Source organism: Wyeomyia smithii, chromosome 3 (genome assembly GCF_029784165.1).
Source record: "Wyeomyia smithii strain HCP4-BCI-WySm-NY-G18 chromosome 3, ASM2978416v1, whole genome shotgun sequence".
In the NCBI taxonomy this organism is placed as follows: Eukaryota; Metazoa; Arthropoda; class Insecta; order Diptera; family Culicidae; genus Wyeomyia; species Wyeomyia smithii.
This window is the reverse complement of record NC_073696.1, coordinates 221920314-221943511: the sequence shown is the minus strand read 5'-3', so window position 1 is coordinate 221943511 and position 23198 is coordinate 221920314. Positions and strand designations below refer to the sequence as shown.

The 23198-nt window shown below is 36.3% G+C and overlaps 1 protein-coding gene across 1 annotated transcript; it reads right to left on the bottom strand.

Annotated features, from left to right (window-relative positions):
• Positions 1–470: 470 nt before the first annotated feature.
• On the bottom strand, positions 471–2604 carry LOC129729080 (uncharacterized). The gene is made up of 5 exons (XM_055687560.1): positions 2529–2604; positions 1770–2471; positions 1526–1712; positions 1048–1456; positions 471–980 (listed from the first exon to the last, which is right to left on the bottom strand). The coding sequence occupies exons 1-5, from the start codon at positions 2602–2604 to the stop codon at positions 471–473; spliced, it is 1884 nt and encodes a 627-aa protein (XP_055543535.1).
• Between the last annotated feature and the right edge of the window lie 20594 nt (positions 2605–23198).

Sequence of the window (23198 nt, the reverse complement as noted above, 5' to 3'; positions counted from 1 at the left end):
ACCGTTAAGGCAACTGTCAACATCAAAACGGATAACGGCAATGCAAAATGATACAACTCGCCCGTTTTGATGTTGACAGTTGCCTTAACGGTGAGTGTCTTGTCATTTCTCTACAGTACAGGTTCGCTAATTTTTGCATGCGCCAAAAAAATTAGCAAAATAACCCCAGTAGATGCTGAAAAAAGCTTACCACCAGTTGGGTATTGATTCAAAGAAAGCATAATGAGTCTGGAAGATTACTTCACTAAGCTTGTTAAGGATTTGACGCAAGGTGAATATTTGGTAGATTGAGTTGTTAAAATTTAATGGTTTAAAATTTATTCGGAACCGTTAAAATTTTATTCTGCATTCTGTGAGCGATTCTATAACAACAAATTATGTGCAAATAATTTAACAGCAGCAGCAGCAGCAGCAGGTTAAAATATTAGCTTCGGTTGACTTAACATACGTTAATATATTAATTACCACTATTAATTGGATTTTTTGGTCAAGACGCAAGGTCCACAAAAATTGGCTACTAGCAGCTCAGCTACAAATACAATGACAGCAAACGCCGCTCCGAATCCAAAACCGATGAATACTCCAATAAAATCGTTCAGTTCTCCCGCTCTAGACTGTTTGGGTGTCCTTCGCCGGGCATGTTCGAACAAGGTGTTGAGATACGGATCCAAATATGTATTATACGCCACTAACTCCTCATAATAGCGAAGTGCAGCGTCGAAGGTACGCATCGTTAACTTATTGAATTGTTCCATCAATGGCCAAGTTTTAGTCGCCATTGCCACGTGAAACACGAAGTATAAATCTTCAAGCAAAAGTTGGTACTTGTGAGAGTTGAAGTGGGTTATCCAGCTGCCAAAAACTAAGTGTCCGTTTTGTTGACGACCCACACAAAATGCCACATTGCCTTTGTCGGCTAACCGTTGCAATTCTTCTGGTGGATAAGTTTCAAATCGTGATAGTATTTTCACAATAGCGGGCTGCAAGATTATAGAAGATGCTAGTATTGCATTTAGCTTACGAAACGATTCATAATGAATGCATTACATTAGTGGAAGGAAGCAGCGAGAATATCCAGGCTTCGTGAACCTGTAGAAGGGTAAGATTACTGTCCGCCAAATCGGATATAGTATTGATGGATGTTCCTTGCGGTGGCATTGTTATCAAGCTTGAGAATCTACTGATGTAAATGTTACCCAAAAGAAGTGAGAACGCTAGTAGAGAGACTGACAAAATCGTTTCTGAAGTAGTTCGCTTTCCGACGCTTGCAGACCGCATCAAAAAAATTAACAACATATTGAAAGCACTCCAAACGATGTCAGGTTCATTTTGGAAACCAAATTTAGGTCGGTAAAGTGAGTAGCTGATGATCACCAGACCACAAAACACCACTGCCGTTAGGATCCAAACAGATTTGGGAAAGACCAGCAGGATTGTTCTCCATGATTGGACAGTTCTAAAAACATTCTTATTCTAGAAATCAGATGTGTGAAATAGCAAAGTGGAATTTTGGAACTATAACAACCTAGCTCTTGGAACGATTACCGTTATTCCTCCTCTGTCAATATTGGCAGAATACGTTAAATATGCATAATATCGGTGCCAGTTGCTTAGCCCTGCCAATCCAATATCCGCGCGTCGTTCGACCAGGTTCCCAAGGATTCCTTGCCCTGTCCTATTATCGTAAATATCTCCCCACATGTTCACTTCGTCTGTCAAACACCAAATACAAAATTCTTCAAAATCTACTTTAAATTCAATTAAGTTACCTATAACCATTTCGATGGTACAATTATAGCTCCTACAGAAATCCCTCAGTAAATGTCCATCTAAACCGTCCAGTTTAAGGATTCTGTCGTGAGAGCGTACCGTCGGAAAGCTTGATTCGCCCTCTGCGTACGCTACAAAGGGAATAAAGGCGAAACTGGCCACTTTTATTGCTCTACCCTGTAGGTTGGAGATTTTATCCGGAAATAAATTTTGACCGTATCGAAATTTCCGACTATAAGTGTTGTACGAATCCAATAGTACAAGGTCACTAGTTTGTCTACTATTTGTAGCGTAATTATGTGTTAGAAAATCAATCGCCCGCAATTGATCGGTTGGTAGTAGTATTAACAAATTTATGATTTCATCCAATGCTGAGTGTTTCGAAAGCTGATTTAGTAGAGTTGAGGAACTAGAGTACGGCTGGTTTAACAGGAAAATTACCGCTTTGTTGGGATTTCTGTACGTTGCTCTGTCATGAATATCGATATAATCATCTAGGAATCTTTCAATTGCCTCATGATTCACAACGAAGTTATAACATCCGAGTTCGATTACGGAAAGTATCATGTTACTACCATTAGTGTGCATTGCGTCAATCGATACTATAGGAAAGGACAATCCTGACGGAATTATCGCTAGATTTCCCCGCATGTTGTTGGTAATCATACATATTGTGTTGACTCCGATGAAATAAGCTGAAACTGAACAAGAAAAAGAGAATTTAATTTAACTGTCATTGCAAGTATACAAAAAATTACGTATATGTGTGATGAGCTGCTGGTAGGAAGTTTCGAAATGATTTGTAGTTGGATCAAGAAGCTCCAATCGCTCCATGGTGGCGTCTATCACAAACTCAGTAATTGCTACTAGATGAACGTGTTAGAAACCAGCAGTTAAACTTTATTCGATCGGTGTGTTTCACGTTTCACCAATATCAATATTGGCACAGCAAAAGTAATTAGTATATCAATTTCGATTGGAGATATACTCGCTTATTAACACACAATATTGGTTTCGATTTTTTTTATTTACATAAATAAACAAGGGAACACATACGCTGCTGAATGTTAAAACCTTCCAGTAATTCAAAAAGATTGGTCCAACATTACAAAGGGACGAATTCAAAAAACGGGTGTCAATCGTCTTATCTTGGAAGCCTACTGTACATTTGAACTAGTACAAAATTAATTAAAGTCGATATTCTGATTGAGTGTTAACCACTTAATTAAGGGATGCATTATGTATTGTATTAATAAGCCACTAACGTACACAGTGGTGCAAAATTGATTGGACATCATCGATTATGACAATTATGCTTGTAGTAAAATTTATGTAGGTAAAATCGAATTTGACGTCAGGGCTTTGGATTGTCAATTTAAAATTTTAAGAACAAGTGATACTGGCTCGGAAGCTAATTTTTGTCCGATAAATTGTGCACACTGAGTTTATAGTTTACTATTTTATAGTTATTGATTTTTTCTTATTTTGTGTAACAATATTAGTATTTATTTTTAAACGATTTTGTTAGGTAATGAGCCTAACAAATAAATACGAAACACTAAATCCCGCGAAAGAATAAGAAATCTGCGTTATATTTGGTAATTTACTAAAACGATTTCAGTGTCCGACCAATTATGCACCACAGTGTAATTGCAGCAATATAAAAATAGGTTCATAAATAATGAAATAGTTTTTAAAGTATCAGACGTCATCTCTTGCACTATTTTTTCGACGAATGTCTAGGGTGCCTTATATGTGTACCAGCACCATCCTTCCTCTTTCCTTAGTCAGCTAGGTATATGAAATATGAGCTTCAATAATCTTATTCTTATAATCAATCAGAAATTTTTCTTTCGATCGCCGTATGTGAGTTATGACAAGAGAGTTTCGGCCAACTACTATTTTTTAGCCATCCTCAGACGTAATTTTATCGTCGCAGCTTTTTTCCTATCTCCTCACTGCGACTAGAATGGTTGATGTATTGTGAGATATGCTCGCTGCATTCCGCACTTTTAGTATTAGCCATACCGCTTTTGTGAAGTGGCAAGCTTATTATCGTTTTATCCGTGCTTGTGTGTAATGTGATTTTACCCTTCCTTTTTACACGCTATCTACTCTACTATACTGAGCCTTGTTCCTCCTGCCAAATACCGCTTATTATAATTCGTTGGAGAAGTTTCGTCGTGCGTACTTCTGGCCTGTTTTACCTTTGTTATACTAAACAAAGGTTATAAAATCGGTCGAAAAACGCAAAATAGATCCATGATCCCGAGGGCCGAATCGTATATAACATTCGACTCAGCTCGACGAACTGAGCAATGTCTGTTCGTATGTATGTGTGTGTGTATGTGTGTGTGTGTATGTATGTTGTCTGTATGTATGTGCCGCAAAAAACTAACGCACCTTTCTTACAGAACGCAATATCCGATTTTAATGATCTTATACGCAAACGAAAGCTACTGTGCTCCCCCAGAATGCTACCGAGTGGATTTTTGATTAGTGGCTTAGATTTTAAAATATTGATCAAAGAGTATTTTTTATATAAGAAATTTAACTTTTAAGGCAAAATTAATGGCACGGAGAGCCATGTGTTGTATACCAATTTACTCGGATCGACGAATTGAACAATTTTTGTATGTTTGTGTATGTGTGCCTGTACGTATGTATGTGTAAATATGTTGTTTATATGTGTAGTATATCAAAATCGACCCAAAAAAGAAAAATAACAAAAAAACACTTTTTACAGAACGCTTATTCCGATTTTGATGTTCACATGCTCAAATGAAAGCCCAAGAGCTCTTTTAAAATCATACTGAGTGCGATCTTTTATTGGTTGCTTGAACTGTAGAGTTTTGACTAAAGTATATTTTAGAAGGGATATTTTACTCTCTGGATAATTTTGCTCTCTCACTGCTCTTTACTTTTCTCTGTCCCTCTTTTTCGTATCGCTATTTATTTCTCAAAGGAAATCAACATTCATGAAAAACTTTTAATAATCTTTACACTCTTCGTAGTGCGTCTTAACTGGTGTAGATAAATTACCCTTAAGCTTTTTCTTAGAAATTTGAACCAGATTCAGAAGAAACTGCAATGCTTACTTAGCTCCTTTTCTTCCGAAGCTCCCGTCCTCACTTCTTATAAAATATATACTAAATTGTACGTTGAACCAAGATTTGCGAAGAGTAAGAAACATTAACAGCTTTCGGGAGCCAAGCATTGCAGCAAAATCTGATCCCACAGTGTGCACATGTAACATTTTGAAAAGCTTTACCAAAGATAGTATAGACCTATTTACGTACGAATGTGTTAGTGCCACCCGTTGAGAAAAACACAAATGGATCGCTGTTCCGTTTGCTATGCGACGTTTTGAACAGCTGGAAAATTTTTCAGTTGAATACTTATTTTATGTTTGAAATTTGTGACCAGGAATCTAAAGTAGTTGGTGAACGTAATCGGCAAAATTAGGAAAAAGTGTTGAATCAACTCTACATGGCTATACACGTTTACTAATGTGCGCAGGTGAAAAAGGTGAAAAGTCATTAATCTCTATAAATGATGTATGATATAAATATTGCTTTCTAATTTAAGACTAAGTGCAAACAGAGTATCCATGTTATTCCACTTTTCGTTATCGCAGCAAGATTTAAAAAAGGCTTTATTTCGGATTTTTTCATACAGCCTAGGCCTTCGAAAACAATAATGTTTTCGCCTGCACTCTGAAAATCCAAAATTCTCAAAGATCGTGGAGAACCTTTATTTTCAGATAATGCATTTGAGATAGGATTAAATTGACAACTTTTTGCCATATTTTTTTCCTGTATAATTCTTAACTATATTTCGAGAGCAGGTTTGTGAAAGTTTCAATTCGTAAAAAAAACTTGCTGCTGATTCATAAATCTAGGTCCTGCGATTTCTGAAAATAAAGCGAATGAGTAGAACCGCATTAATCTAACATACATGTTTGCTGTTCTAGTATGAAATCAGCATCATTGTTATCTATTACTGTTCCCCACGTTCCATTATCTAAAAAAATTCAATTACTTCCAGCCAGCATTTAAAAATTGGTTTGTGATCGAAAAAATAAGACTCATGTACTCCAGTGATAACATTCATATTATTTGCAAAAACCACGTTAAGCTTTAATTCAATGATCGTCTTTGGTTGACTCTCTGAAAACTATCTTTTAAATTCATTTCATTCATAATTGAAATTGGACTTACGATGGTATACGATTTGTAAATGACTGGCCAAATATGTATAAAGTAATAGTTAGTATAACAAAGGTTTCTGCACCACTAGGTGGATTAATTTAGGTTTTATTGATAAGAGGGACTTATTTTACACGCTATCTACACTACTATACTGAGCCTTGTTTCTCCTGCCAAATACCGCCAATTATAAATTGTTGGAGAAGTTTCGTCGTGCGTACTTCTGGCCAGTTTTATTTATAAGAGGGATTTATTTTTTGTTAAGAGGAAGTTACACCAAGGTATTATAACATTTAACGTAAAGGAAGGTGTGGGTGAGCCTGAAAATTAACACATGCTTAAGTCCTTTTCGACATCGAATGGCCTGACCATCTGCTAAAATATAAAGTCCAAAGCAAAGCAAAGTCTTGGTGCTACATTTCGTATCGGAACTCGACCTTCTGTTTATTGTACACAGACTTCGCAGCCAACTGTTGACTGGCTTTGCTTTGCTTTGCTTTGGATTTTATATTAAATTTGAGAGTCACCAGTGATGATGAGCTGCACAGCCTTATCAAGCAGATGGTCAGGCCATTCGATGTCGAAAAGGATTCAAGCATGTGTTTATTTTCAGGCTCCCCCACCCCTTCCTTCACGCTTAATGCTATAATACCTTGGTGTGACTTCCTCTAAACAAAAAATAAGTCCCTCTTATCAATAAAACAGGCCAGAAGTACGCACGACGAAACTTCTCCAACGAATTATAATAAGCGGTATTTGGCAGGAGAAACAAGGCTTAGAATAGTAGAGTAGATAGCGTGTAAAAAGAAAGGGTAAAATCACATTACACACAAGCACAGATAAAACGATAATAAGCTTGCCACTTCTCAATAATCAATGATGACCATTCGATCTTTTTCCGCGTGTGAGTCAACTTCGTCTCTCAGTCGGTTCTAACATTTACCGTACGATATGCCTATCCGATTGAACCAATTCGGAGATTCGCGGAGATATTTAATTTTCTCTCAGAGATGGAATTTCCAATAGCTCTACAAATCGATGATTCACTCATCGCTGATAGAATCCAAGTGTCAAAACAAAAGAGGAGAATCACGAGACGATAATTATCGGAAAAGAGAAGTGATTGCGATCGCTTGAACAATTATCCCCCTTTTTTTCTGAGTCGCAATTGTTGACAGTAAAGTAGATTTTTCATCGTTCAACAAAATGTTGCTTGCTGTTGTCATTGACAACTCAATGTACCTTTGTTCGTCGGTTTTATTTGCATCGAAGGTTTGTTCACTGATGTATTGTTGGACGATATCGAAGTGATTATTTGAACAAGCAAAACCCTGCACACATTTTGGAAAAAAAATCCGCAAATATAAATAGATTCGAAAAAAGTTTGCAAGCTATGCAAAAAGTAACAACAAATATTTGCCATTTGAAAAAACAACATCGGTCACGGACTCTAAAAATCTGAATTTCACAGAAAATTCTGTAAATCTGGTTTTCCTGTTTTGTGCTGCCTTTTAGTTGGTCTAACACTTGCAGTTTTTTTTCCTCTCTGAGGTTTTGGTTTGCGATACAATTTTATGACTATCGGGACACTCTCACAAGGTGACCAAAGATTTTCGTTCAACGGCTCGATCGGATCTGGAGACGATAATGAATTACCGATTGGAGCAAACAAGACAATCGAAACATCGTATTAACGAGCGACGATAATCTCGCATACAGTTAACAGGCTATGACCCCGTGTCAAATATACTATTATTATTGATTAAAAAAACAGGCTATGAAGCTCACGGAGTATTCTTTCGTCAGTTTCTTTGTCACATAGGTTTTCTTCTCGAGAGACGATACAAAACATCGCGTAATCTGCGTGATCAGAATCCAATAGGATTCTCTTATGATAATTCTCTGATACGATTTTAACCATCCTTGTGGCTTATAATAAAAATGCGGAATACAGCGAGCATATCTCCCAATAGGTCTGATCAACCATTCTAGTCGCAGTGAGGAAGTAGGAAACAACTGCGACGATAAAATTACGTCTGGGGATGGCTAAAAGGTAGCAGTAGGCCGAAACTCTCTTGTCATAACTTACATATAGCGATCGAAAGAAAAATTTCTGATTGATTATAAGAATAAGATTATTGATGCTCATATTTCATATACCTAGCTGACTAAGGAAAGAGGAAGGATGGTGCTGGTACACATATAAGTCACTCTAGACTTACTTTACTTACATTGTTGGCTAACGGACCGTTCACCGGTCTAGGGCCGAACGAATTAGAGATGTCCAACTTCTTCTGTCTTGGGCAGCCGTTCTCCAGTCTCCCCGTACACCAGAAGATGTGCATCTTCTTTCACCGCGTGCGAGGTCCACCACGGAGTCGACGGCCTCTTCCTGGTTCTCTACTTAAGATAGTTTTAACGGCTCTCTAGTCAGGCATTCTGGCTACATGTCCAGCCCACAGAAGCCTGCCCCGCTGTATCACCTTCACTATACTAGTATGTTTGTATACCTGGTACAACTCGTGGTTCATGCGTCTGCACCGCACTCCATCTTCTAGTTTACCGCCAAGTATCGATCGCAGAACTTTACGCTCAAAATCTCCGAACACTCGTCGATCAGCTTCCTTCAGCGTCCATTCTTTACGTCCGTAAAGGGCCACCGGGATTATCAGCATCCTATACAGCGCTAGTTTTGTGCGAGTTTGCAAACTACGGGACCTTAGCTAGTTACGTAGTCCGTAGAAGGCCCTGTTCGCAGCTGCAACTCGTCGTTTCACTTCACGGCTCATATCGTTGTCACATGTCACAAGCGTACCAAGATAAACGAATTCGTCAACCACTTCAAATCGTTCCCCATCTATCTCCACCTCAGCACCAACACCACGGGGACTCCCACGCTCACTGCTAGCTACCATGTACTTCGTTTTGGCAGAGTTAATGTCAAGTCCCAATATCGCTGCTTCCCTCTTAAAGATGCAATTACACTGTGGTGCAAAATTATCTGGACACTGATATCGTTTTAGAAAATCACAAAATAAAACGCAGATTTCATTGCGTGTTAACGGGTCAAAAGCCGTTGTTGAAAATATAAATTTAGTTCAAAAAACTGCTCAAAATAATCGCCATTTTTATCATCTTACTCGAATTTACAGTGCCGGTCAATAGAGTGGCTATATCTTTCGTGGAACCAAACACATATATTTATTAAAGATAAACCAAAAGATCTGAGAGAAGCGCCAGTAACGAGACAGTTTAATTGAAGCGTAAAGAAAGAAAACTCTTAGTTTTTTCAGGTGTTTTAACGCGGATTTTAATACTAGTTTTTCTTACGCGGATTTTATGCTAGTTTCCCTTGCGCGGATTTTTTATTATCACGGTTTTTTACGTTAACTTTCGAATCAACGCGATTTTTTACGCAGGTTTTCGATTTGATGCTCTTTCGCGCGGATTTTCGGATTACGCCTTTTTTTGCTCGAGTTTTTGAATCAACGCGTATTTATAAATAAGCTTGTTTTTTACCCGGATTTTTGTTTTTAAGAGGTAACAATGTAAATTGTTACTGAAATATTGAATTAAACATTCCATTTTCCTATTATGATATTTGTTATATAATTGGAGTAATAGGATTAGAATTATAACAAATATTTGCAATGGTCTTTTAATTTAAAAATAAACATGACATTTTAAGACAAAGTGTACAGAAACTTTCAGTTGGTAGTAGTATAAATTTGACGTTATAGTCGGAAATCACAATTCGGTCACAATTATCTACCGCAACTACTAATAAACTTTAACATATTTCTTTGTCTCTTGATTATCGTCCGAATTTGTTTCACTGAAACAACGGCATCTCAAATGTTGCCAGTATATTATCCTGTAACAATAGCTTGACAAATCTTGTCACGAAGTAACTTTTTCTGCCCATGCATCTTGTTATAATGTAACGAAGCGGTCGCATAGACCTTCCTATCTGCGCTAGTATTAGTGGTCGATTTCACTAATACAAGTTTAATATTGGTTGCAAATAATCAACACGCTGGTAGTAACAAAAAAATTCCTCCTGCCCCGAGTTTCTATTCAAGTTGTAAGCCCATTTTTAGTTTTATTTCTTCTGGTTTTCCACTAAAACAAAGTTTGTTAAAACACTAATGAACTAGGATTCATAAGTGCAATATTTTTCGAAATTGAATATCAGCTGATTTTTTGGTTGAAAACAAATCGATTTTATTAGGATACAGACTAAGCCTGTATTGGTGAGATCTGGCGTAGAAAGCTCTATAGGGAAATCACGTACAAGACACAAAATTTTTATTTAACGATATTCATAATATACGACATTCACTAATACTCTCCATGAAATAATACAAATAAAACCATTCTAATAGCATTAAAAATTATAGCTTTTGAAAGATCTAAAACCGCAAAAGCCTAAACTCGACAAGGTGAAAACTACATCAGTTTGCTACCCTTATGAGGGTGGAATATTATGTAAACGCTCGAAATTGTCATAATATAACGGGCATTATTAATTTGTTGAAATATCGATAGTTTCATATAAAAATGAGCAATGGTCCGTCTTGCCCTTAGTTTTCCTGTGTTGAGCAGAATCATTTCAAATCGCCTGGAAATACGCGAAAATTTAATCGACCATTTTTGATTTGAATGAAACTTTGCACACGTATTTGGCTTAGAAAACTGAGCATTTTTCACAGGTGGAGAGATTTTTTACACCCATGAGTTACATTCTAAATGGGCGTATGACTTTTGGCATAGGTTTTATTCGAAGCATTGTAGCCTAGAAACCGTTGGTTGTATAGAAAAACTGTCTGAGAAAGAGTTGTATGGAATTAAAAATGCACCATAAAAAAATATACACTGTACAAAAAAAATTTTTTTGACCAAAAAAAAATTAAAAATAAACATTAAATTTCAATTTAAAAAAAAAGAGTTGAATTTTTTTTTATTTTTTTTTAAAGAAGCTTGACGTTAATACGCAACTTTTTAAAAAAAGTCCAGGATGAATAAATGAAAAATATTTTTTTTATGGTAGTTTAATTTTTTTATAAAAATTCTAATTCAAACATTTTTCAAAATATTTGTATTCTGATGATTTTAAAAAAAGCAGAGAGTCATTTTGAATCAAAAAGCTCTTGGTAGTAAATATTCTAAAGGCATTGGTTTTCCAGTTATTTCTAATTTAGGCTCGAAAAATTATAATTATTTCGGAAAACACACGTTTTTCTTAATTTGTCCATGGTTCTCCAGCAAAAACCATACGTTCATTGGAATGCTTGATCAAAAATATACAGTTCATTCTTTGACAACAAAACGATTGGGCTAACGGTTCTCAAGAAAAGAGTTAAATGTTCTAAGTGATATAAATATATATAAGAATCAAATATTTATTTTCGAGTTTTATTATCTTGAGAACATATTTTTTTATGACATAGATACTTTACAGAACTAGTTTCACTTTATATTTTAAATACATCATAAGTAAATGGTTGGTAATCTTTTGGAAACATCTTCGTTTGTATCTTATTTTCTGAAATCGGAACAAAAGAGTAATACTTTTGTGTGGCAGCTATTATTATAGATTTTTTGAAAATATTGCTCCATTCTGTTACTCCTTGTTCATATTCTTCATATGATACTCAACTAAATGACATTTTTGATGAATTCTTATTACTTTTCTGATTAGACCAATCATACAATTCTTTTGCGCTTGTAAAGGGATGTTCATGTTCTTCAGCTAAACTTGCATTTCCTGCCATTCGTTTTAATATGCCACCAATTGCATCGCATGGGCCTTTAACATGAGAAGTCGCAAAAAAATGCCACTCTGCATCGACGTTATATTTTGTTGCAAATTTTTTTCTATTTTTATATTGTGAGGCAGCTCCATCAGACATTAATATCGCTTTTTTCAACTCTATTGTTGTTTTCAAAAAACTCATTAATTTGGCGATGAACACCTGAACCGCAACAGTATCATGAGATTCTGATTCAGTAAGTGTTCCAGATTCTGAATAGTAAACAACGAAGGGATGAATGGTGGCTTGACTATCATTCCAATAACTACACGAATCACAAATTGATAAAGACGTATTAAAATGAGCTTGACTGTTTAATATTTTTAATTTTGCGATAACGTTTTCATTTAATTTGCGTAAGCTTGATGAGCACCGATGATCAGGAAAGGGTTTACAGCATTTGGGCTTGGTGTATTCCATTTTCACTTTATTCATCTTCACAAAATGCAAACTGTTACTAACACATCTGGAGCAGTGCAATCGTATTTATAAACGAAAACAGATATTATAGGTAACCCAGTAGTTATTGGTTGCGTACTTTACAAACAGTTTTTATTATTAAACAAGTAGGTAGTGTTGCACGACAAACATATTTTTTAAAAAACATTCGGCAAGAGGGAACGTGTATATAGGCTAAGGTTTAGCGCTTGAGTTATTTATCCAATCGTTTTGTTGTCAGAGAATGAATTGTATATTTTTGATCAAGCATTCCAATGAACGTATGGTTTTTGCTGGAGAACCATGGACAAATTAAGAAAAACGTGTATTTTCCGAAATATTAATAATTTTTTGAGCTTAAATTCAAAATAACTCGAAAACCGATGCCTTTAGAATGTTTACTACCAAGAGCTTTTTGATTTTAAATGACTCTCTGCATCTTTTAAAATCATCAGAATACAAATATTTTGAAAAATGATTAAATTAGAGTTTTTATAAAAAAATTAATCTACCATAAAAAAATTACTTTTCATTTCTCCATCCTGGACTTTTTTTAAAAAGTTGCGTATTAAAGTCAAGCTTCTTTAAAAATAAATAAAAAAAAATTCAACTCTTATTTTTAAATTGAAATTTAATGTTTACTTTTAATTTGTTTTGGTCAAAAATATTTTTTTGTACAGTGTATATTTTTTTTATGGTGCATTTTTAATTCCCTACAACTCTTTCTCAGACAGTTTTTCTATACAACAAACGGTTTCTGGGCTACAATGCTTCGAATAAAACCTATGCCAAAAGGCATACGCCCTTTTAGAATGTAACTCATGGGTGTAAAAAATCTCTCCACCTGTGAAAAATGCTCAGTTTGCTAAGCCAAGTACGTGTGCAAAGTTTCATTCAAATCAAAAATGGTAGATATTCGACCACAGGCGATGGCGCGATCTTGCTCTGTTGTGTTTTCATCGCAAAGAGTTTGGAAACGAAGTAGCAATACCGTTTTGTCTGCACAACACAAGTGCAGACACGGATAACTAAAAAAAACACTACCAGCTATGACGGTGCGGTGATGTAGGCAAACTGGGTGGTGAAAAAATTGTTTACTGACCATCCAGCACATGATGAGTTTGGTAAAAAATGACGAATCTGTTGCTGATAAGTAGAGCTGTCCATGTTTTTGGTTAGCTAAGCAAGCAAACTTCGAATAAAAATCTTCAATATAACCTTTCAAAATATAATAATTGTATACAAGTCGTCGACTAGTGGCAATTTGACAAGTTTTTTGTTATTCCGCATATCAGTTGCATGTAAACATTATTGTAACAAAGGATGATTGATACAAGTTACTGTTCGACTTCGGAGTTACACTAACCACTATGTCACAAAACTGTATCTTTGGGAGTTGAAAAGTTTTTTCGCGTCATATATGTGACCTTTCCCTCTCTCATGCAGTCTAGTATGTTTCACAGTAACTGCAGTGAGATCACAATGCGCCTGTCTTTTTTGTTGCTTTTTTCGAGAAGATGTTACAAATGCTGCTTGAGGAGTTCTGCGATGGTGTAATCGGAAATGCATCTGACCGGAGATTACAAGTTGTGGATTCGAGTCCCACCTGCTGGACTATATTTTTCGAAAATTTTCAATTAACTATTCCCCCAGTTAGTACATTTTTCAATCATCAATTCCACATTTACTGCTTAAAATAAAGATATCTCTAAATACAAAACACAGATTTTAGCAAAATCTTGCCGATTCCTACAGATTGTTGACAAAATCTACAGAGTTTCCAGATTTTCATACTAAAAATCTGCAAAAGAATTTTTGAAATTCAAAATACAGAATAAAATGAGTGGTGATCTTCACTCGTTGCGTGCCGAATCGATGACACGCGTCAAACACCGATCGCTTGGGGCTCGCCTTCATCTATGCTTTATAAAGCACGCTCCGCTCTACTGCCATTAATTCAAAAATTGGCTAATATGCTATAGGCATCCAATCGAGAAAAACGCATTTTGAAGTTTTTCGTCGGTACAAAATCTTTTGACTGTTCATGTCAACTTATTAATGAGTACCTATATCACCCTTCATATAGCCTGGAACCCTTATGAAATTTCATGATCTACTGAACGGAGGATTTATCGCAGTTCAGATAATTAATTAAATTTTAAACCAGCGTTGGCAATCTGCATCGAATTGTCGATATTGTAATAGTTATATCTTTAACTCGATGATTCAAAAAACAATTTATGATTATTAATAGTAGGTATTTCAATAGCCCGAAATACATTTGAAAGTTGCTAGCCACTACGGGCCAACTAGTATGAAAAGAGTGTGATTAATTATACTGAAACATGTTGGAAAACGTCGTTATTGTCGGACTAACACGAGCCATTTGTAATTCTGTTAACGGTTTGCAGTATGCAATTTAAATTTACTTTTTTAAAATCCGATATGTGCCGAACACTTATTGTTTTTTTTTCGAAAGAAGGGTACTCTGCGCAACTCTGCGCATTATTGGACTGATGCATTTGAAAACATTTTTTCCAAGCTATCTTTTAAAACTAGTGCCAATAGTACCACACCCTGCCGTCTAAACTTTAAACCGGTTTTATGCAACAAATACGTAATTTTTTGATTCCGCCTAATTTATTTTGAATATAACAATGAGATTAAGCACTAACCAATGATGAGGATTCATTTTCCACTATTTTACAGACAACTTATCCTCAGACGACATCGAGATTCAAGTTACGCTTGAGGCTTCAGCAAATTTCGCAACATTGCATTTTTTCCAAGATGAACGCTTAAAAAACACTGACTCAATACACTTTGAAAAATCATAGAAAATTCAAATTTTGTCGTAATGCTCTAAAACTTTGGATTCTGATACTTCAATAGTATTAAAACTATAGGAAAAATATAATTGGAATGAAATTCGGCCAGCGATTCCCCACTGTGCGTTGTCGCGCGTCGACTGTTATTTAAATGAAAATTTGAAATGATCGTTTTATGTGGCGATGGAGCTTGGTTCCAGTGTTATGTATGTGAGTCTGTGGTGACTCGCTCAGCAGCCAACCAAAGTTTTTTCATCATGAGCGGACCCGTTTTTATTTTAGTCACTAAACAGAACCATTCACCACCATTTCCAAAAACAAGCAGGAATATATGAGAAGTATTTTTACAAACCCTAAATTTCAACTGTATGTATTTTCATCTGGTTTCACTGCGTTGAAGATAATCAGAAGTTGCCAAATCAGTTTCTGTTAATACGGAAAAATCATACTGAAAATGTTGAATTTTCTCGACACAATTAACATAAATCGACAGCACTGCAGTGGTTACCTAGGTTACCGGTTTTGCACGTAAACAACTACAGCGGATATCTAGGTAACCTACTACGACGGTTTGCGGATACGTTCATTCATAAAAGTATGATTCATTCATGATCAACCGTGTGATGAATATGGGGGTGTCGTGAGATGAATAAGTGATTTACGTTTTGGGATAAATATGGAAGCGTTGTGGAAAATGGTTTGTTTTGCAAAATTTAGGATAAATCTAGCTAAAAAGCAAAGCGAAGCCTTGGTTCTACATTTTGGTTATACACAGACTTCGCAGCCAATTGTTTAGTGTACAGGACAATTGCGGGGCTAGCGCTACGATCCTACTGACACTAACAGTCTTTTCTCGAGCCGAGACTCGAACATACGACGACTTGCTAGTAAGCAAGTATCATACCTCTGGATCAGCTGGGAAAACTATAAATCTAGCTAAGCTTACTAAATTTTCAATGCAGGGCGATTCCACAAAAGCATGTAAGCGTACTTTGTTTATTTGTTCATTCTTTCTAAATCTAAATCATTCATTTTCCGTATCCTCGAAAAAATCACCTACTTTTGATATTTGTGTTTCGGACGTTTATGGTGAGGTGAAGTGTTCTGGTATTTTGGGCTATTTATTAAGGTATATTTGAAGGTGTATTTTGCTTGTGGTGTGTGCAAGTATAGTGAGTATTACGCTGTTGACAGCGTTTTTTTTTTCAAAACCATGTTTTTTCAACTGGTAGTGAGTTTTTCAGCATCTACTGATCTGAATGGCTGAATGTTTTCAAGGATGCAAAAATGAATTATCCAACTTGCTTCATAGACGTATTTTATTTTAGAATTTTTCGATGTTTTATGATTTTTCGAATAGTGATTTGTCATGGGTAAAAATTTTTTTTCACTAAAAAGGCTGCTATTTTGGCAATATTTTGAATTTCTATAAAAACGCCTAACAAGTTAGATAGTCCATTTCCACATGCTAAAAAAAATTAGCAAAATCAGCTCAGTAGATGCTGAGAAAAGCTTACCACAAGTTAGGTATTGGTTTAGTGAAAGCATAATGAGTCTGGAAGTTTACTTCTCTGAGCTTGTTAAAGATTTGACGCAAGGTGAATATTTGGTAGATTGAGTTGTTGAAATTTAATGGTTTAAAATTTATTCGGAACCGTTGAAATTTTATTTTGCATTCTGTGAGCGATTCTATTACAACAAATTATGTGCAAATAATTTAACAGCAGCAGCAGCAGCAGGTTAAAATATTAGCTTCGGTTGACTTATCAAACGTTAATATATTAATTAACACTATTAATTGGATTTTTTGGTCAAGACGCAAGGTCCACAAAAATTGGCTACTAGCAGCTCAGCTACAAATACAATGACAGCAAACGCCGCTCCGAATCCAAAACCGATGAATACTCCAATAAAATCGTTCAGTTCTCCCGCTCTAGACTCTTTGGGTGTCCTTCGCCGGGCATGTTCGAACAAGGTGTTGAGATACGGATCCAAATATGTATTATACGCCACTAACTCCTCATAATAGCGAAGTGCAGCGTCGAAGGTACGCATCGTTAACTTATTGAATTGTTCCATCAATGGCCAAGTTTTAGTCGCCATTGCCACGTGAAACACGAAATATAAATCTTCAAGCAAAAGTTGGTACTTGTGAGAGTTGAAGTGGGTTATCCAGCTGCCAAAAACTAAGTGTCCGTTTTGTTGACGACCCACACAAAATGCCACATTGCCTTTGTCGGCTAACCGTTGCAATTCTTCTGGTGGATAAGCTTCAAATCGTGATAATATTTTCACAATAGCGGGCTGCAAGATTATAGAAGATGTTAGTATTGCATTTAGCTTACGAAACGATTCATAATGAATGCATTACATTAGTGGAAGGAAGCAGCGAGAATATCCAGGCTTCGTGAACCTGTAGAAGGGTAAGATTACTGTCCGCCAAATCGGATATAGTACTGATAAATGTTCCTTGCAGTGGCATGGTTATCAAGCTTGAGAATCTACCGATGTAAATGTTACCCAGAAGAAGTGAGAACGCTAGTAGAGAGACTGACAAAATCGTTTCCGAAGTATTTTGCCTTCCGACGCTTGCAGGCCGCATCAAAAAAATTAAAAACATATTGAGAGCATTCCAAACTATACCCTGGCGTTTATTTCGGAAAACAAATCTAGTTCGAGGCAGTGAGTAGCTGATGATCACCAGACCACAAAACACCATTGCCGTTAGGATCCAAACAGATTTGGGAAAGACCAGCAGGACTGTTTTCCATGATTGGACAGTTCTAAAAATATTCCTATACTAGAAATCACATGTGTGAAATAGAAAAGTGGAGTTTTGGAACGAAAACTACCCAGCTTTCGGAACGATTGCCGTTATTCCTCCTTTGCCAACATTGGCAGAATACGTTAAATATGCATAATATCGGTGCCAGTCACTAAGCGCTGCCAATCCAATATCCGCGCGTCGTTCGACCAGGTTTCCGAGGATTCCTTGGCCTGTTCTATTATCGTAAATATCTCCCCACATGTTCACTTCGTCTGTCAAACACCAAATGCAAAATTCTTCAAAATCTACTTTTAAATTCAATTAAGTTACCTATAACCATTTCGATGGTACAATTATAGCTCTTACAGAAATCCATCAGTAAATGTCCATCTAAACCGTCCAGCTTAAGGATTTGATCGCGAGAGCGTACAAATGGAAAGCTTGATTCACCCTCTGCGTACGCTAGATAGGGGATAAAGGCGAAACTGGCCACTTTTATTGCTTTACCCTGGAGGTTGGAGATTTTATCCGGAAATAAACTTTGACCGTATCGAAATTTCCGACTATAAGTGTTGTACGAATCCAACAGTACAAGATCACTAGTTTGTCTACTATTTGTAGCGTAATTATGTGTTAGAAAATCAATCGCCCGCAATTGATCGGTTGGTAGTAGTATTAACAAATTTATGATTTCATCCAATGCTGAGTGTTTCGAAAGCTGATTTAGTAGAGTTGAGGAACTAGAGTACGGCTGGTTGAACAGAGAAAATAACCACTTTGTTGGGATTTCTGTACGTTGCTCTGTCATGAATATCGATATAAACATCTAGGAATCTTTCAATTACCTCTTGATTCACAATGAAGTTATGACATCCGAGTTCGATTACGGAAAGTAGCATGTTACTACCATTAGTGTGCATTGCGTCAATCGATACTATAGGAAAGGACAATCTTGACGGAATTATCGCTAGATTTCTGCGCATGTTGTTAATAATCATACATATTGTGTTGACTCCGATGAAATAAGCTGAAACTGAACAAGAAAAAGAGATCTTCATTTAATTGTCATTGCAAGTATACAAAAAATTACATATATGTGTGATGAGCTGCTGGTAGGAAGTTTCGAAATGATTTGCAGCTGGATCAAGAAGCTTCAACCGTTCCATGGTGGCGTCTATAAACTCAGTAATTGATACTAGAGGAACGTGTTAGAAACCAGCAGTTAAACTTTATTCGATCGGTGTGTTTCACGTTTCATTAATATCAATATTGGCACAGCAAAAGTAAGTAGTATATCAATTTCGATTGGAGATATACTCGCTTATTAACACACAATACGAACATTACCCTTGAGAAATCAAAGCACAAAATGAAAGATTGTAGCTATTCAATCATTCCTGTGAATTTTAGTATCCCTAGTCGCCAACTTTTTTCGGAGACTTAAATGAGTTTTCTTGTAAACATAACGTTAAAGCGACGAACCCGGCAAGCAAATATTATGCTACACTCTCATTTAAGTTGACGCGTTTTTGTAATGGTTAAGGTAACCAAAACTCATAGGAATGGTGGAATAGCTAAAATCTTTAATTTTTTCCAGTTTGAGCTTTTGGAATGCACTTGTTTTTTTCATTTTGTGTAAATAAATAGCTGCAAAAAGCTAACACAACCTCAATAGAAACTCAAAAAGTCATTTTATACGGAAAAGGTATAAATAAAAAGTTTCATTGATTTTAGCTTAAAATATATTAATGTAAAGTATCAATATCCGTCAAATTAATTGTTTGCTGTGTATCGAATTGGCTATTTCCTGTTTTTTTTTTCAGTTTGAGCTCCTGAGTAATTTTTGTTTTGCGTTACTATACCGAGCCTTTTTTTATCCTACAAATATCGCCATAATAACAATTCTCTGGAGAGAACTTTTTTTACGTTACTCAGATCAGTTTTACCATAAGAGGGACTTATTTTTGTTAGAAGGAACGATAACAGGATTACTGCAGAATTCAGCTTGAAAGAATGGTATGTGGTGAAAAGCTTGAGAATAAACCCGAGAATTAAAACGTGTACGCCATCTATGGCGACTCAAATATCGTCGTACTAGAACAGTCGATGTCAAGTGTCTTTTTGAGCGATCGAGTGAAAACTAAAGAGTAATTTTTTAAGAATTTGGATTTTCTTAAAAAAAAACGCATAAAAATCACAAAACTGTATGAAATCTTTATTTGAGCCGATAAATTGGCTTATGCCATTTACTTTTTAAAGATAATTTCATTCAAATGTCGGTCACGGCTACATTTTAATTGGTCCATACGAAAAAATTTTGGGTCACTTTTTCGAGCATTTCGGCTGGAATCTCGCGAATAACTCGTGTAATGTTGTCTTCCAAGGCTGGAATTGTTGTTGGCTTATCCGCGTAGACGAGAGACCTCACGTAGCCCCACAAAAAATAATCTAGCGGTGTTAAATCGCATGATCTAGGCGGCCAATTCACCGGTCCATTTCGTGAGATGAATTGCTCACCGAACTCATTCCGCAATATGTCCATTGATTCGCGCGATGTGTGGTACGTTGCTCCGTCTTGCTGAAACCACATGTCAACAAGACCCAGCTGTTCCATTTCCAGCAAAACAAATTAGAAATCATCGCGCGATAGCGAGCGTTATTGACCGTAACGTTGCGATTTTGATCATCTTTGAAGAAGTGCGGACCAATAATGCCTCCAGCGTGTAAACCGCACCAAACCGTGCATTTTTTTGGGTGCATTGGCGATTCTTGTATTGCCTCTGGTTGCTCTTCGATCAAAATGCGGCAATTTTGCTTATTAACATACCCATTCAACCAGAAATGAGCTTCGTCACTGAACACAATTTTTCGGTAAAAAAGTAGAAAAGTGGAAGTTGTTCTAAGGCCCATTCACCAAAAATTCGACGCTGCGGCAAGTCGTTCGGCTTCAATTCTTGTACGAGCTGTATTTTGTAAGGTTTTACACCAAGATCCTTTCGTAAAATCTTCCATGTAGTCGAATAACACAAGCCCAATTGCTGCGAACGGCGTCGAATTGACATTTTACGGTCTTCCACTACACTGGCTGATACGGCAGCAATATTTTCTTCTGTACGCACTCTATGTATACGTGTTGGTGGGTTTATGTCCAACAGAGTTAAACTGTTTTGAATTTTGTTACAATAGCTTGAATAACTTGCTCAGTAGGTCGATTATGACGACCATAAAATGGTCGTAATACACGAAAAACATTTTTCACAAAGGACGAATTTTGGTAATAAAATTTGATTATTTGTAAGCGTTGTTCAGGCGTAAGTCTGTTCATGGTAAAATGGCAAACCAAACTGAGTACATTAGATTTTGACAGCTGTCAGAATTTCCGCGTGAACTGTCAAATCTGAATGCACGAGAAACCAAATAGCAAAAAAATCACCCTTTACAAATCCTACGTCATGCAAGTTTAGGCAGACCTTCGAAGTAATCCCAGAAATTTTTGGAATTTCGTGAATTATAACCGACGTATGCCTCGATGATTTAGAATCTAACAGCGAATTTCTTTATTCCACGGAGTCAGTGGAAATCTACACAGGAATAGAGAAGCGATATTGCGACTTACGATGTAAGAAAGAGATGCCAGATAGCCCCTGGTGGGCTCTGCGAATAAAAAAATAAATAAATTCGATACTTTCACATGTGAAAGATTTGCACAGTTTTTCGCTTCTGTGTTTGATGATAATGCGGCATCTGATCTCGACGCTGAGGCTATTGCTGAGTCTGTTCCTGTCGATTTGGTAGACCTAAAAGCTGCTGCAAATAATTAGAACACTCGTACTCTGCAGGACCCGACGGAGTCCCGGCAGTTATAATAAGTTGTTGTGTACACGCTTTAACCGAACCCCTATGCCATATTTACAACAAAATTAAGTTCAAAAACGGTGATCGCCGAAACGGTAGGAACTACGGTGGTATCACTAGTAGCGTAGCACCGAATAAATAGGGAATGGACGGCTGAATATTCGACAGAACATGATGTTTAAATGAGAAACATTAAAAACCAAATTACACATGAATCTCACAAGGTCTTGTTTAAATCATTATTGGATAACCCGAATATACGGTAATTTACAAAAATAATAATAATCAATAATTTAATAATATAATAATATAAAAATAATATAATAATATAATAATATAATAATATAATAATATAATGATATAATAATATAATAATATAATAATATAATAATATAATAATATAATAATATAATAATATAATAATATAATAATATAATAGTATAATAATATAATAATATAATAATATAATAATTTAATTAAATATAATAATAAATAATTACAAAAATAATATAATAATATTATTTAATATTTATTTTCCCAGCCCTGTTATTTGGTGCATCTCTAAACACTAGTTTTGCTACATCAAATTATTAGAAATAATCGTAAGTACGATTATGCTCTTGTTTATTTGTTTATTTGTTTGTTTATTTGTAAAAATTACATCAACAGGCCTTGTGGCCCAAATGATTGTACTATGCTAAATATTACGTGCTAAAGTCAGAAAGCGGGTCTTCAGCATCTCGCGGCTGGTGTCGAAATCGAAGCTTGTAGCGAAACGATTAAAATGGCGCTGGAGACCGGTTATCGTGCTGAAGCAACTGTAGTTCGTTCGCCTATTCTGAACGTGAAGAAAGAGGCTATTTCGCAACATGCGTGGTCTAACGTAAATATTCAGTTGCTCGAGAATCGCCGGACAATCTATTCGTGAGGTAAGCACGTCCGCGACGAATATTGCCCTGGATATGTCCCGACGGATTTGCAGTGTATCCAAGTCGATGAGTCTGCATCGCTGTTCGTAGCTAGGTAGTCGAAAAGGGTCGTTCCACGGAAGTCTTCTGAGCGCAAAGCGAACAAATCTGCGTTGCACTGACTCGATTCTGTTTACTCCATTCAGGTAGTAGGGATTCCACACGGAAGCGCAGTATTCCAAGTTGGAGCGCACCAAAGCGCAATACAGTGCCTTCAGGCAATAGATGTCGTTGAAGTTTTTGGCGATACGCATAATAAATCCCAAGTTTCTGCTAGCCTTTTGTGCGTCGCAGAGGTGTATTTGACAAATTGTAGTTGAAATTCAGTGGACTACGCTTTCTGGAGAATGTTATTATCTCGCATTTGTCAGCGTTCAATTGCATGCGGTTGTCCGCGCACCATTCTGCAAAAACCCTTAACTGGTTCTGGAGCGCTGTGGCATCTGACGGAGTTTTTACCTTGGCAAACAGTTTAAGGTCGTCAGCGAATGACAGCCGAGGGCCTTGAAGTCGAAAATTGACGTCGTTTAAGTAAATCAGGAATATCAAAA